Source organism: Ictidomys tridecemlineatus, chromosome 9, assembly GCF_052094955.1.
Source record: "Ictidomys tridecemlineatus isolate mIctTri1 chromosome 9, mIctTri1.hap1, whole genome shotgun sequence".
Taxonomy (NCBI): domain Eukaryota; kingdom Metazoa; phylum Chordata; class Mammalia; order Rodentia; family Sciuridae; genus Ictidomys; species Ictidomys tridecemlineatus.
Window position 1 is genome coordinate 51942732 of NC_135485.1, and position 15481 is coordinate 51958212.

General features: G+C 37.8%; 1 protein-coding gene across 1 annotated transcript in view; it reads right to left on the reverse strand.

The window, feature by feature from the left end:
• Positions 1–2151: 2151 nt before the first annotated feature.
• Positions 2152–15481, reverse strand: part of LOC101975342 (UDP-glucuronosyltransferase 2B17) — a 31369-nt gene continuing 18039 nt past the window's right edge. The window contains exon 6 of the mRNA XM_005333284.3: positions 2152–2634. Within this exon, the coding sequence (XP_005333341.2) occupies positions 2355–2634 (280 nt within the window). The 3' untranslated portion in view covers positions 2152–2354. The remainder of the gene's footprint in view (positions 2635–15481) is intronic.

Sequence of the window (15481 nt, forward strand, 5' to 3'; positions counted from 1 at the left end):
AATTTAAAACAAAAGACTAATAATTTGCATTTCTATGCTTTAACATTATATGCCTTAAAGAGAATGAATTGCACACTCTTAGTAAAGAAATATGGAAGTGCTAGAACAACAATTATAGGCCTCCTAATCTGGGATTAAAACTTTTTCACCCAACTGAGAAGGAATTCATTAGGCAAAATGACAAAATTGTTTCTAAATTAAGAATCTAATTGAACCAGTGGGAAACAATTTTCTTGGTGCTACATAGACAGTTGTACTAGAGAAATATGTGCATAAGTCCTCAATCTTTGTGCTTATATTCATCAAGACATTTCCTGAAGTTTAAAATTAGTTTTCAAAAATAAAGAAAGTGAACATTGCAATAGTAAACTGTATTCAGTTGCCTAGAGAAGTGCTCAGAGTTCCATGTGTTGGGTATATGCATCCCTGGTGTGTCTTATACAAGTGATGGCCAAAGCTTCCTGACACTTCAATGTACATTTTTCTTAAGTGCTTTGAGTGTATTAAGTGATAATTTTAAAAACAATTTTTGTCAGGAAACAGGCATTTGGAAATGATGGGAACACAAAGTGAAGAGAATAATTCTCTAAAATGGGCTCACTGTGCTGACCCCCAACATGATTTATTTTCCAAGAAGCAATTAACCTACAGCCCTGCCTGGCCTAAGTGGACAGAATATGTCACATTCCTCAGCAAATTACCTGTTAACTGCAGGAAAATACAGACTCATGATAATGTTAATGGGAGGAACCCAAGAGACACTTGTCTTAAGATCCTGAAACTCTGGAAGATAACAATAGTTCTTCCTCAATGTAAAATCTGTAAGAATGTGTGGTTAAGAATCCAATTAGAAGCTGGGCACAATGCTGCACACCTATAATCCTAGGTACTCAGCAGGGAGAGACAGAAGGCTCATGAGTTCAAAACCAGGCTTTGCAGTTTAGCAAGGGACTAAGTAACTCAGTGAGACACTGCCTATAAATAAAATACAAAATAGAGCTAGGGATATGGGCTCAGTGGTCAAGTGCACTGAGTTCAGTCCCAGGTTCTAAAATAACAACAAAATCCAATTGGAACTACTCAGCATGGGCCAAAGTGACCTAGAGTTGCCATGACAGTCAGTACTTCAAAGTCTGATGTCACCCTTCTCTCAGTCAAAATCCAAAGGTGGACCTGGGCAGAACTTACTCGAAACTTCTCTGGGATTCCCAATGAAACCCAAGTGCAAGAGAGGCATGTCTTCCTTCTCCTCTCTGAGAGCAATAATTCTCTCCTTTGAGAGTGTCCCCTTTCCCTTCTGCTATATCCCTTCAGTAAACTCATTCTTGTTACTCTGAGTGACATGTCTGAAATTATTTTGAACTGATCACAAAACTCAACGTTTGAAGGGGGTCTTAACATTGCCTCAGTGTCTCAGAAGTTCCCAGCTCTGTTAACACTATGTCTTCATAATTTTATAAGATTTTTGGAAGCCATAGATAAATTATGGGTTTGTTTGAGCCAACATAAGGCTGGGAAGCTGCTTTTCTGGGAAATCCTGTGTGAAATTCCCAAACCCCTGATCACGCTGTTTCTCTGCCTTAGCTCAGAGTCTTAATCAAACAACAGCTCCCCAGAAGTGGGCAAAGATGGCCATGACCTACTAAGCATAAAACAACCTGTTTACCAGAGGAACCCTGCTACACTGAAATCTTACACCTACTGAACCCTTTTGTCTGTACTGGTATAACTAATGCAAACACAGGCTATTTCTTTGTTAGAGTCAGATCCTGCTGTCTGTTCAATCAAAAATCAAAAAATTGATATTTTATATATCCACCGAAAGAAGGAATGAAAATGAGGACATCAGGGTGAGAATATTTAAAGGGCTAAGAGCAAAAGCGAATGAGTTTATGAAACCAAATATTTCCCACATACTTCTATTTAATAAGAGAAAGCAGGTAGGCATCGCTACATTTCTAAAGCCACTGACAAATGACTTTGTTTCCTTCATCTTTCAGGAAAGAAGGATGCTGGGGCTGAATGTACAATGAAAAGTAAGCATCACTTCCAGTTTCCTGGAAAACCAATGGAAAGCAAATCGCAAAACTCTAATTTGTGAACTCTATCTTCAAAGAGGTGAAAGCTACAAAACAAAATCAAATGGCAATATAAACGCATATGGTTTAATTTTATTTTCTCAAATAATTTTTCCTTGAACTGAAATATTTCTGTCTCTTATACAGGGAGTGAATATCATGAAGATAAAATTTGACTTGACAAAGTGATTTGAGAAAAGTTGTTAGGATAGGTAGGAACCTGGTCATATAGCCTCCTCTAATAGGAGCAATGAGAGGAGCCAGGCCTAGATAAAATTACTCCCTTTTTTTCTTCTTTCCAGTTTTAAAAAACATCTTGAAACAAAACAGACAGCATTTAGTGACGATGAACATCACAGTTGCCCCACAGGCCAGCAGGAACCCAAGCACATCCAAAGAGTAGTACTGGAACCAGGAGAGGTCATGGGCAGCAACCCGGAGGTGTTTAGCTCCTTTGTGGCGCATGACAAACTCAATCCAGAAGACAGCTCGGTCCAGAGGCTTCACTGGCTGATCATGGTGAATTCTTGATAACTTCATAGCATTCTCTTTATATCTAAAGGTGAAACATAAAAGGATCAACATTTAAACTATGTTAATCTGTCTGTGCACATGAAGTCAATGAAAGTTGTTCACAAGTGCCATATGGATGACTTAAAATAATTATCAAAAACTTGCCCTGCATATGATTTGTTTTTTTTCTTTTGTCACCATCTAATGTCTGATTTTAACTTATGTTCTGATGTATAAATATTTCAAAATGGAATTTCAAGAAAGTGAGTCAAATTCATTCCATCAGAGGAAATATTTATGAACCATTCTGAGTTCAATAAGTGAGAGAGAAAGCACACAATTTGTAAAAGATCAACTTGAAGCTTTTAAAGAGGAATCATATCATGGTGTGCAGTGCTTCCTAACTATTCTCTCTGTTTTTTTCTCTTCTTTTTTACCCTCTACTCTATTTTCCACTCAGTAACCAGTTTGGGATTATTAAAATATACACATCAAATTATGAAGCTCTTCTCAAAATTTTCATGTGACTTCTCATCATAAGTAGAATAAAATTGAAGTCTATTCTTGTACTAGTAGATTCTGATGGGTTAGACACTGGCCATGATTTCTGATATCATTTTTTCTCTCTCATTCTATCTAGGCATATGTGTCCTTTATTTTTATTTTTATTGACTTTTTTTAGATATATGTAACATTAGAAATAGCCTGCATTTGCTTTAGTTATAGCAGTACAGAAAAAGGGGGTTCAGTGTTGAGAGCCACAGCCAAAGGGGCCTCAGCAAACTTCCAGCTGCCAGCAAGCTTCAGACTGCCAGCTGATGATTGGCTCACAGTGGCCCCAGCAACATCTAGCTGATTGGCTCCTCTGCAGTGATGTTCATTGGGCTGTTTCCCTGCCATTCAGACTGCCAGCTGATGATTGGCTCACAGCGGCCCCAGCAACATCTAGCTGATTGGCTCCTCCACGGAGCTGCTCATTGGGGGACTTCTTTGGCTCCACCCATGCAACCCAGCCAATCGGCCTCAAGAGCAGGAGGATTGTGGGAGGTGGTGAGGTTGGTGGGAGGAGAGGCTTGTGGAAGCCGGTGGTGGCAGTTGGGCTCTGAGGGTTTTTCCCTGGAGCTGTTTTGTTTGGCGTTTGTAGTTCTAAAAATAAAGTTAGTTTCTTTTTGACAAGTGGCTCCTGATTTGTGCCAAGCCAGACTTCGGCGTTTGGTGGCTCGCACGGGGAGCAACTGAGGGTAAGTAAACTGCTCGCCCCTGAGGGCAGGGCGAGAAGATGGGGAGCCATTCTAAGATTCCTCTTTTGTTTTGCTTCATTTTTGTTTTAAGTTGCCTGTCCCTGGAGATGAGTGAGAGGGAAGAAAAACCACTCACATCTGAGGAAAAACTATTTGCGTCTGAGGAACAGATAGGGAGAAAGGACGGATGCATATGTCAGGAGGATAGAAAGGCTGTTATAATGATTTTGTGTGGTTCCCTTTTTATTGGATTCTGTCTCGGTTTTGTTTGGCGTCATCTTGTTGGGTTGTATTATAGTAGAAATACGGGATCAGCAATTAGTAAAAAACAAACCGAAAGAGTATTAAGTAAATTGTTAGAGGAAGGAAGCTTCCCAGTAAAATCAAGAGCAGTCAGGGCATACGTTGATATAATACAAAAATATAGCCCATGGCTTTTTAAGGAGGAGTTGTTAGATATATCACAATGGAACCATCATGGTGAAGATTTAAAAAGAATAGAAAAGAACAACCCAGGGACTCTGCCAGTTGGCACATTGTCATTGTGGACGTTGGTATCTGGTTTGCTTAGTCCAAAGCCTTCAGTTCAGACAGAGGTAGAGGAAGAAGAAGACATACTGATTCAAGTAGAAGAGGAAGTCTCTCAAGTTAGTCAGAAAGAGGAAAAGATTCAAGTAAAAGAGAAGGTCTTTCGAGATAGTGAGACAGAGGAAGGAAGTTTAGAGCAGAAAAATCTATCAGGGGAAAAGTTAAAACAGGAGACTGCTAATAAGACCTTTTTATTAGAGAGCGTAAGTGTCCAACCAACAGCACCACCTCTACAGGAGACTGCTACTAACAGCATTCTATCACCAGAGGGCGTAAGTGTTCAACCAACAGTGCCACCTCTACAGGAGACTGCTACTAACAGCACTCTATCACCAGAGGGCATAAGTGTCCAATCAACAGCACCACCTCCATATGCTAGGAGACTCCCAACCCCCGCAGTTGATAGTTGGGATCCTGAGACAGGATCTCAAGTATGCCCTGTATTTGAGGTAGGAGGGCAGCGAACTTACCAGGGTTTAAATTTCAAATCAGTGAAGGAGCTAAAAGAGGCTGTAACAACCTACGGTCCTCAAGCACCCTTCACTGTAAGCTTGGTCGAATCCATTACCAACTTAAGCATGACGCCAGCAGATTGGGCTAGTATGTGTAAAGCTGTGCTAAATGGAGGAAAATACCTGTTATGGAAGGTTGCCAATGAGGAATTTTGCAAGGAGATGGCTGGTCGAAATGCAGCAGCTGGTTATCCTCAGAGAAATCTAGATATGTTGTTAGGAAAGGGACCTTATGAGGATCGGCAGCAACAAAATGCATATGATCCTGGTGTATATTCACAAATTGCTGTAGATGCAGTTAGGGCATGGAAGACTTTACAAGAACATGGAGGTTTACAAGGTCAATTATCTAAGATAATACAAGGAGCTAATGAACCTTACGCTGAATTTGTAGATAGGCTTATTCAAACAGCTACCAGAGTTTTTGGGAATACAGAACAAGCAATGCCATTAATAAAACAACTGGCTTATGATCAAGTGAATTGTTGGTGTAGAGATATCATTAGACCATGGAAACAGGAAGATTTAAACACATATATTAAATTATGTAGAGACATTAATGAACAAGGGCAAATTGTGGCAGCTGTAGTAAAACAGGCTTTAGATGCCAGAGACATTAATGAACAAGGGCAAATTGTGGCAGCTGCAGTAAAACAGGCTTTAGATGCCAGAGACATTAATGAACAAGGGCAAACTGTGGCGGCTGCAGTAAAACAGGCTTTAGATGCCAGGCCAAGAACATGCTACAATTGTCAACAAACAGGACATTTTAAAAGGAATTGCCCCATAGGAGGAGGGTTTAACAAAACTAGGTATCAAACAAGTAGAATACCGGGTATTTGCCCACGATGCCGTAGAGGGAGACATTGGGCTAATGAATGCCGTTCTCAAACCACCATAGAGGGTACTCCATTATCAAAAAACGAACAAGGACAAGGTGTTTATCCACAATATCGTGGACAAAGGCATCGGGCTCCGTTGCCAAAAAATGGACAGGGGGCCCCAATGCTCCGGGGCCCCAAACCACAAATATACGGAGCACTGGAGGAACCCAGCAACCCCAGCAACCCCATCAGGGTAGTGCCCAGCACATCAGATCCCTCATCAGACAAACCAGAGGGAGCGCAGGGTTGGACATCTGCGCCTCCACCAAATCAGTACTAACTCCAGAGATGGGAGTTCAAATCATTCCCACAGGGGTAAAAGGACCTCTTCCCAAAGGAACAGTAGGCTTATTATTGGGACACAGCTCTTCTACTCTAAAAGGACTTTTGATAAGTCCTGGGATAATTGATTCTGATTATGAAGGTGAAATAAAAATTATAGCCAGTTCTCCAAAGGGTATATCAGTAATTTCACCAGGAGATAGAATAGCACAGTTACTAATAATACCAAGCCTACATGATAAATTTTCCAGTCATGTTGTAGAAAGAGGTTCCAAGGGATTAGGCTCCACAGGTGTAGATTGGGCTATGCTTTCTTTAAATTTAGATTCTCGCCCCATGCTAAAACTAAATATTCAAGGACATGAATTTAATGGGCTACTGGATACAGGTGCAGACCTTAGCATCATCTCTCGTCAAGAATGACCAAAACATTGGCCATTACAACAAGCCACTCAATCGCTTCGAGGCCTAGGAGTGGCGACTAATCCCTATAGAAGTGCAATGCTATTAGATTGGAAGGATCCTGAAAGATGTGAAGGAACTATACAGCCATATGTATTGGATCATCTTCCCATAAATTTATGGGGACGAGATGTGCTAGATCAATTAGGTTTGACATTAACAAATAATATCAATCAAAATGCACCCACTATTATGGCTAGACAAGGTTTTAGGAAAGGAAAAAGATTAGAAAAACAAGAACAAGGTATAGCAGCACCAATACAAATAGATCAAGGAACAGACAGACATGGGTTGGATTTTCACAAAGGGCCACTGAGACAATAAAAATTACATGGAAATCAGAAAGACCAGTATGGGTTCCTCAGTGGCCCTTGACTAAAGAAAAGACACAAGTAGCCCATGATCTGGTCAAACAACAATTAGCAGAAGGACATATACAACCTTCTGTATCTCCCCATAATACTCCCATTTTTGTCATCAAAAAGAAATCTGGTAAATGGAGATTACTGCAAGATTTAAGAGCCATTAACAATGAAATGGTCATTATGGGAGCTGCTCAATCGGGGATTCCTCAATTGTCTGCTTTGCCAAAAACTTGGTATGTTTTAGTTATAGATATTAAAGATTGTTTTTTTTTAATTCCAATTCATCCTGAGGATAGTCCACGTTTTGCATTTACTATCCCTGCACTAAATCATGAAGATCCTGATCAGAGATATGAATGGAAAGTACTCCCTCAAGGGATGGCTAACAGCCGAACTATGTGTCAAATTTATGTTAACAAAGTAATCCAGCCACTTAGAAATCAAAATCCTGAACTACAAATATTTCATTATATGGATGATGTATTATTAGCACACAAAGCTAAAAACACATTGCTAGAATGTTATGCCACACTTACAAACTTATTAAAAAATTATAATCTAGAGATAGCAATAGATAAAGTACAATTAAATTTTCCAATTAATTATTTAGGAGTTCTATTATCCTCAACCATGGTCCGTCCACCAAAAATTCAAATACGAGTAGATCAACTCAAATCACTTAATGACTTTCAAAAGTTATTAGGAGACATAAATTGGATAAGGCCTTATCTAGGTATTCCAACAGGAGAATTGGGACCTTTATTTGATATCCTAAAAGGTCCATCAGATCCAAATTCACCCCGAATGTTAACGCCTGAAGCAAGAAAGGCATTAAAAATTATTGAAACCTATATGAAAAATATGCATTTGGATAGAATTGATATAAGTTTGCCTTTATTATTTATTGTATTACCAACAAAAAATATTCCTACAGGAGTATTTTGGCAAGAAGGTCCATTATTATGGATACATTTATCTTGTTCTCCTAACACTATTCTTACTAGGTATCCTGAGGCTGTAGGACAATTAATACTCAAAGGAATAAAAACAGCAAAGGCAGTGTTTGGAATTTCTCCCCATAAAATTATTACTCCATATACTATGAATCAAATTGATGAATTAGCTAATGAGTTAAATACTTGGGCAATAATAATGTGCAAATCTAATGTTTCATTTGATAACCACTTACCATCTAATCCTTTATTGTCTTTTTGGTCATTGCATCCTGTAGTTTTTCCAAAAATGACAAGAAAAACACCTATCATGAATGCTCCAAATATATTCACTGATGGGTCAAATAATGGTACAGCAGCAATAGTTACACCTGATCAAACTTTTACATTTTTAGTACCCAAACAATCAGCTCAAAAGGTAGAGCTTAATGCAGTCTTACAAACTTTTGTGATGTTTAAAGATTCTGTATTTAATTTATTTTCTGATAGCCAGTATATAGTTAATGCTATAGTATCCCTTGAAGATGCTGGTAGGATTTCCCCTTCTTCTACTGTTTTCTCTTTGTTTTCCACTATACAAAGTTTAATCTGGGACAGAAAAGATCCATTCTTTATAGGACATATCAGGGCACATACTGGATTGCCTGGAGCCCTTAGTTTGGGCAATGATTTAGCAGATAAAACTACACATGACATACATATTTTCTCTACACTAGAAGAAGCTATAAATTTTCATGAAAGATTCCATGTCAATGCTAATACTTTACAAAAGCGTTTTAAAATAACTAAGGAACAAGCTAGACAAATAATAAAACAATGTCAAAATTGTGTGACCTTTTTACCACAAGTTAATCTTGGAGTCAATCCTAGAGGATTGATGCCTAACCATATTTGGCAGATGGACGTCACACACTTGCCAGAATTTGGAAAATTAAAATATTTGCATGTTACAGTTGATACTTCTTCTGGATTTTTGATGGGCTCCCTTCATGCCGGCAAAAAAACTAAAGATGTTATAGCTCATTGCTTACAAAATTTTGCCACTGTGGGCATTCCAAAACAGTTAAAAACAGATAATGCCCCTGGTTATACGTCTACTTCTTTTAAACAATTTTGCTCATCATTTGGCATTACTCATATAACAGGAATCCCATACAATCCACAGGGACAAGGCATAGTTGAAAGAGCTCATCAAACTATTAAAATGTACTTATTAAAGCAAAAAGATGGAATTGGGAAGGGGTATATATTCCCCAAAGATAAACTTAAAATAACCCTTTTTACTCTAAACTTTTTAAATTTGGATTCATCAGGACTTAGTGCTGCAGAAAGGCATATGTGTCCAAAAAATGTACATAAGCCCAAGGTACTTTGGAAAGATATTCTAACAGGACAATGGAAAGGTCCTGACCCAGTAATTGTCTGGAATCGGGGGTCTGTTTGTGTGTTTCCACAGGAAGAACAGCAGCCGATTTGGATTCCAGAGAGATTAACCAAGGTTCTGACCCAGTGATTGTCTGGCCTGTTTGTGTGTTTCCACAGGGAGAACAGCAGCTGATTTGGATTCCGGAGAGATTAACTAAAATCCTGACCCAGTGATTGTCTGGAGTCGGGGGTCTGTTTTTGTGTTTCCACAGGGAGAACAGCAGCCGATTTGGATTCCAGAGAGATTAACTAAAGCGATTTCTACAGACCAAAAAGAAGATGAATTGGCTCAAATCCATAATAGCTGATATCCAAAACTCCAATTTGGCTATCCTTACATCTGCGACAGAACCAGGATGCTTTTTTCAATATCTATTTTATTATTGCCCTTTCCCATATCATGAAGTTCTATTTTATTTTTTTGAGCTCATACAGACCTAGGTTAATGTTTTGCTGATCAGTTCTATTTTTTTTTGACTATAGAGTTTTTAAACATTGCAATAGAGATTTTACCTGTAAAAAGTTATAAGGCCTTTACTATTATGTTATGTGTTGTATGTATTATATTATGTGTGCACACTTGTGTTTTGTGTTATATGTTTGAATGTACGTATGTCCAATGTACGTATTTCCATATATCATATATGATGAGCGCTCATGAAAAGATGGATCCAAATATTTTTTTTTATTCACGTGATTTAAATGGTTTAATTTAAATTGGGTAAATAACTGTTAAGAATTGTTTTAATATGTAAACAAAAAAGGAGGTTAACAGATCTGTTTGTTTACTCTCACCTTTCGTTTTCATTATATTTAATAATTCTCTTCACTATAATGTAAATTGTTAAGAAAATTGTTTTCTTTTAGTGCCTTCTGGAATGTTACCTAATTTTTTCTTTAGCCATTATTGCCAGAATTTCTATCTTCATCCCAGTGCCGATGAAGATAATATAAATTGTTAAGAAAATTGTTTTCTTTTAGTGTCTTCTGGAATGTTACCTAATTTTTTCTTTAGTCATTATTGCCAGAATTCCTATCTTCATCCCTGTGCCGGTGAAGACAAAGATAAAACTAATCTACAGTTTCTGCAATAGCCATCACTGAACTGCTTACAGAACTTGCACTGAACTGCTTACAGAACTATGTGTCACTTGTATGCATTGTGAACTATCTGTTGGTGCAGCGACTTGTGGTAGTGTTGGGGTATTTTTGCTGATGATATCATCGGTGGTACAATTTTCCCAAAAGGAGCCGTCAATTGACTTGGTATATCTTCCTCCCTGCTGCTTGTCATGATCATTCAGCTAAAATTTGGGGGTCAACAGAGGTGAGGCAAAGAACCTCACCCCCCCCCTGCTGAGACCTCTCCACAGGTGTGGCTGTATAGTGGACCGGTAGTCAAAGACGGGTAAGATCCAATTACAATGGTACCAACCTAAGACAGGAGGCTGACGCCCTGAGGTCAACTCATCCAAAGACGGGTAAGGACCATATGTAGTATTGGACAACCTAAGGCAGGCACGGTCCCTAAGCCACATGCTTGTTGTTTAAACAGAGAGGGGGAGATGTTGAGAGCCACAGCCAAAGGGGCCCCAGCAAACTTCCAGCTGCCAGCAAGCTTCAGACTGCCAGCTGATGATTGGCTCACAGTGGCCCCAGCAACATCTAGCTGATTGGCTCCTCTGCAGTGATGTTCATTGGGCTGTTTCCCTGCCATTCAGACTGCCAGCTGATGATTGGCTCACAGCGGCCCCAGCAACATCTAGCTGATTGGCTCCTCCACGGAGCTGCTCATTGGGGGACTTCTTTGGCTCCACCCATGCAACCCAGCCAATCGGCCTCAAGAGCAGGAGGATTGTGGGAGGTGGTGAGGTTGGTGGGAGGAGAGGCTTGTGGAAGCCGGTGGTGGCAGTTGGGCTCTGAGGGTTTTTCCCTGGAGCTGTTTTGTTTGGCGTTTGTAGTTCTAAAAATAAAGTTAGTTTCTTTTTGACAAGTGGCTCCTGATTTGTGCCAAGCCAGACTTCGGCGGTTCAGTAGGTGTAAGATTTCAGTGTAGCAGGGATCATCTGGTAAACAGGTTGTTTTATGCTTAGCAGGAAAAGCAAGAAATATAACTTGCTCTAACTCAGCCCCTAGCACTCCTCTCTTCCCATAGCCTCCCCTTGCTTCACTCTCTCTACTATACTGATCTTTCTGAAATTTATTTATACTTTTTTTAATTAGTGTTTTTTTTGCTTATAATTGATATTGGGACTCACTTTGATATATCCACAAAGGTACACATAAACTTTAGCCAGATTTTTTCCACTCTTCTTCTCTTTTCCTGTTCCTGCTTATTCCTCCTCAATATCCTTTGTTTACTCTATTGATCTTTCCTCTCTTTTGATAAAATTTTCTCTTCTTTTTTCCCTTTCTCCCCAGATGCACCCCATTATTTTGGATTAACTTGCTCATATGAGAGACAATTTTGACCTTTGGCTTTTTGCACCAGGCTTGTTTCACTTGGCATGAGAGTCTCCAGTTCTATGTATCTACTGGCAAGTGCTATAATTTTATCTTTTAGGACCAATACTCCAATTATGTGTATACACTACAATTTCTTTATCCATTCATCTGTTGAAGGGTACCTACACTGGTTTCATAGCTTGGCTACAGTGAACTGTGCTACTATAAATATCAATGTAGTTGAATTCCTATAGTATACTGATTTTAGATCTTTTGAATATATACTGAGAAGTGGGATAACTGAATCATATTGTGGGTCCATTCCTAGTTTTTAGTGTTTTAGGCACATGTGTGTTTTTCCTGTTCTCCAGTGTCACCAATGTGTTCTCCCTTGACACCTTTATACTTTATAATCTCATCTTGCTTTTCCTTGAGCATCCTTTCATACAATAACTCCAGTCTTGCTTCTTTCTCATGGCTAAGATCTTGGCCATCATTTCACTCCTCACAGGTACTTTCTTGGCCATATTAGCATAGCAGGCCTAGGCATTTCTTCTATTATTTTATGTTGTTTTCAAAGTATTTCATAATAACATAAAATATATTACATTTTCTGAAATAAGCCCCCAAGAGTACAAGAAAAACAGAGCATATCCTAAGTGATCACCTGGAAGTATCACAATTAACTTGCAGGGATGGTGAAGTAAGGACACCTATGTACCCACTATTGGATCAAATTATAGGATTTGTAGGTCAAATGTAATGCCACTTAGAAGATCTTTAAGAATCAACTAGAAGACTTAAATCTGGTAATGAAATACAAACTCAGAAAAGTAACAGTAGACAAATCACCACACAAAACACAATAGCTCTTTTAATATACAAATAAAAAACTCAGTGAGAAAGACATAAGAAAGACATTTTTCAACAATACCTTCAAAGAAAAATCAGTAGGAATAAATGTAATCAAGGAAGTGTAAGTTTTGTACAATACAATTTATAGAATATTGAAGAAAGAAGATACTAGGAGATGGAAAGTCATGAATCAGCAGAAAGAATACTGTGGAAGTAGTCATGTGGCTGAAACCAATCTACAGATTTAATAAAATTCCTGTCAAAATACCAATGGAATTCTTCACAGAACCAAAATGAAAATTATAAAATTTATATGGAAGTCCCAAAGACCCCATATATCCAATGCAATTCTGAACATAAGGAGAAATGCTGTAATTATCAGAATTCGTATTTTAAAATAGATATAGAGCCATAGTAACAAAAATAACATAGTGTGGGATAAAAAGAGTCACAGATCAATAAAATATTATAAAAGTTCAAGAAATAAACCCATACAACTATAGCCATCTGATTCTTGAGAAAGGTGCCCAAAATATGCATTGGAGAAAAGAAAGTCTTTTCTAAAAATGGTGCTGATAAAACTAAATAGCCATATGTAGAAGATTGCAGCTTAATCCCTAACTCTGACCCTTTACAAGAATGAATACAAAATGGATAAATGACCTGAGTATAAGACCTGAAACTTTGAACCAACAAGAAGAAACACTTCAAGATATAGGCACAGTTCATGACTTCCTGAATAGGACTCCTATGTTTCTGAAACTTATAGGAAGTATCAAAAAATGTGACTCACCAAATTAAAATGCTTCTGCATAGTAAAGAAAACAACCAGCACAGTGAAGAGGCAGCCTATAGAATAGGATAAAAACTTTGCCCTCTCCTCTTTTGACAGGATTAATATTCAAACCACATAAGGAATTCTAAAGGCCTAATACCAAAATATTCTCCAAATAAACCAATCAATAAATTGGCCAATGAACTGAAAAGACACGTTATGGATTGAATATAAGATATCCCCCCAATAGCTCATATGATAGTGCAAAAATGTTCAGAGGTGAAATAATTAGATGATAAGATTTACGGCCTCATCAGCAGATTAATTCATTTGAATGGAAGTGAATGCATTCCTGGTGGTAACTATTCCTAGGGTGTGGCTAGAAGAAGGAGATTACTAGGGATATAAACTTGGGCATTATATTTGTCCCTGATCCTTATCTCTCTCTCTCTCTCTCTCTCTCTCTCTCTCTCTCTCTCTCTCTCTCTCTCTCTCTCTCTCTCTCTCTCTCTCTCTCTCTCTCTCTCTCTCTCTCTCTCTCTCTCTCTCTCTCTCTCTCTCTCTCTCTCTCTCTCTCTCTCTCTCTCTGATTCCTGGTTCCCATGAGCTGAGTAGCTTTCCTCTGTGGTGAGTTTTGCTGTGATTTTCTACCTCATCTTAGGCCCAGAGCAATGGAATTGGCTCTTTGGGAACTGAACCTCTAAAATTATGATCTAAAAAAAATTTTCCTTCTGTAATTTAAATTCTTCCTGTCAAGTATTTTGGTCACAGGGGAAAAAATCTGACCATAACCCAATATATTTAAAAATGTTCAACATTTCAACATTTTAGCCAACAAGAAAATGCAAATTAAAACTACTCTGAGATTCCTTCTCAGCCCAGTCAGAATGATTATCATGAGGAATCCAAATAAAATAATTGTTGGCAAAAATGCAGAAAAAAGGGAATACTTATATACTGTTGGTGGAAATGGGAAGTAGTGCAGCTAACATAGAAATTAGGGTGAAGTTCCCGCAAAAAAAAATTAAACATAGAACTACCAAATAATGAAGATATACCACTGGTGGGTACATACTGAAAGGAATTAAAGTTATTTTACTATAGAGATACCTGAATATTTCTCTCTTCATGGTACACTCTACAGTGACCAAATTATAGAAACAACCCAGGTTTCCATCAACAGATGAATGGATAAAGAAAATGTGATATCACACACACACACATACACACACACACCCAAGAGAGAGAGAGAGAGAGAGAGAGAGAGAGAGAGAGAGAGAGAGAGAGTATTTTTGAACCATAAAGAAGGAAATATGTCATTTGTAGGAAAATAGATGGAAGTATACATTTCAGTAGTAAGTGAAATAAGTAAAAAATCAGAAATACAAAAATTTAATGTTTCCCCTCACATGTGGAATCTGGCAGGGTAGGTGATATAAAAATAACAGAAAGACTATTATACAAGGGGAAAGGGATCAGGGGAGAAGGGGAGACATTGTTAGGGAAATGAAAGTCTTTTAGGACATAATGTAAAACAAATATATTCATATTTATGTCTGATGTTTTAATCTGTATTCTCTTTTTCACATATACATCATTTAATGTCTCTTTTCCCATTCTTTATTAATTTCTCTCAGAGTATTTTTATTATTCATTGTGTTAGGATTTTTTTCTTGGAAATGTAGTTTTGAACTTGTCCTTTAAGTGATACCTTCCTTAAACCATTATACTAGCATTAGGAGAAATGAGAATTGAGTTGAAGACATTCATTCTACCTTGAAACTATATACTCCATATAATTTCCTTTTGCAGTATGGAAAAGGTTAATTATTAAAGTTTTGTTTTATCAAATATCATGAAGAAAGTTTTATTGTACTTCTAAGATTACCACAAAGTTAAAAAAAAATCAACCATATGGAATATTTGGAAAATATTTGCAAACCATATACCTGATAAGACTCATTAAAATCAATAGTTAAAATATAAATAACCTGATTAAAAGTGAGCAAACAGTTGAAACTAACATTTCTTTCTTGTAGATAAGTGAATGACCAAAAAGCACATAAAATGATGCTCCTTAGCTATCATGTAATGCAAATCAAG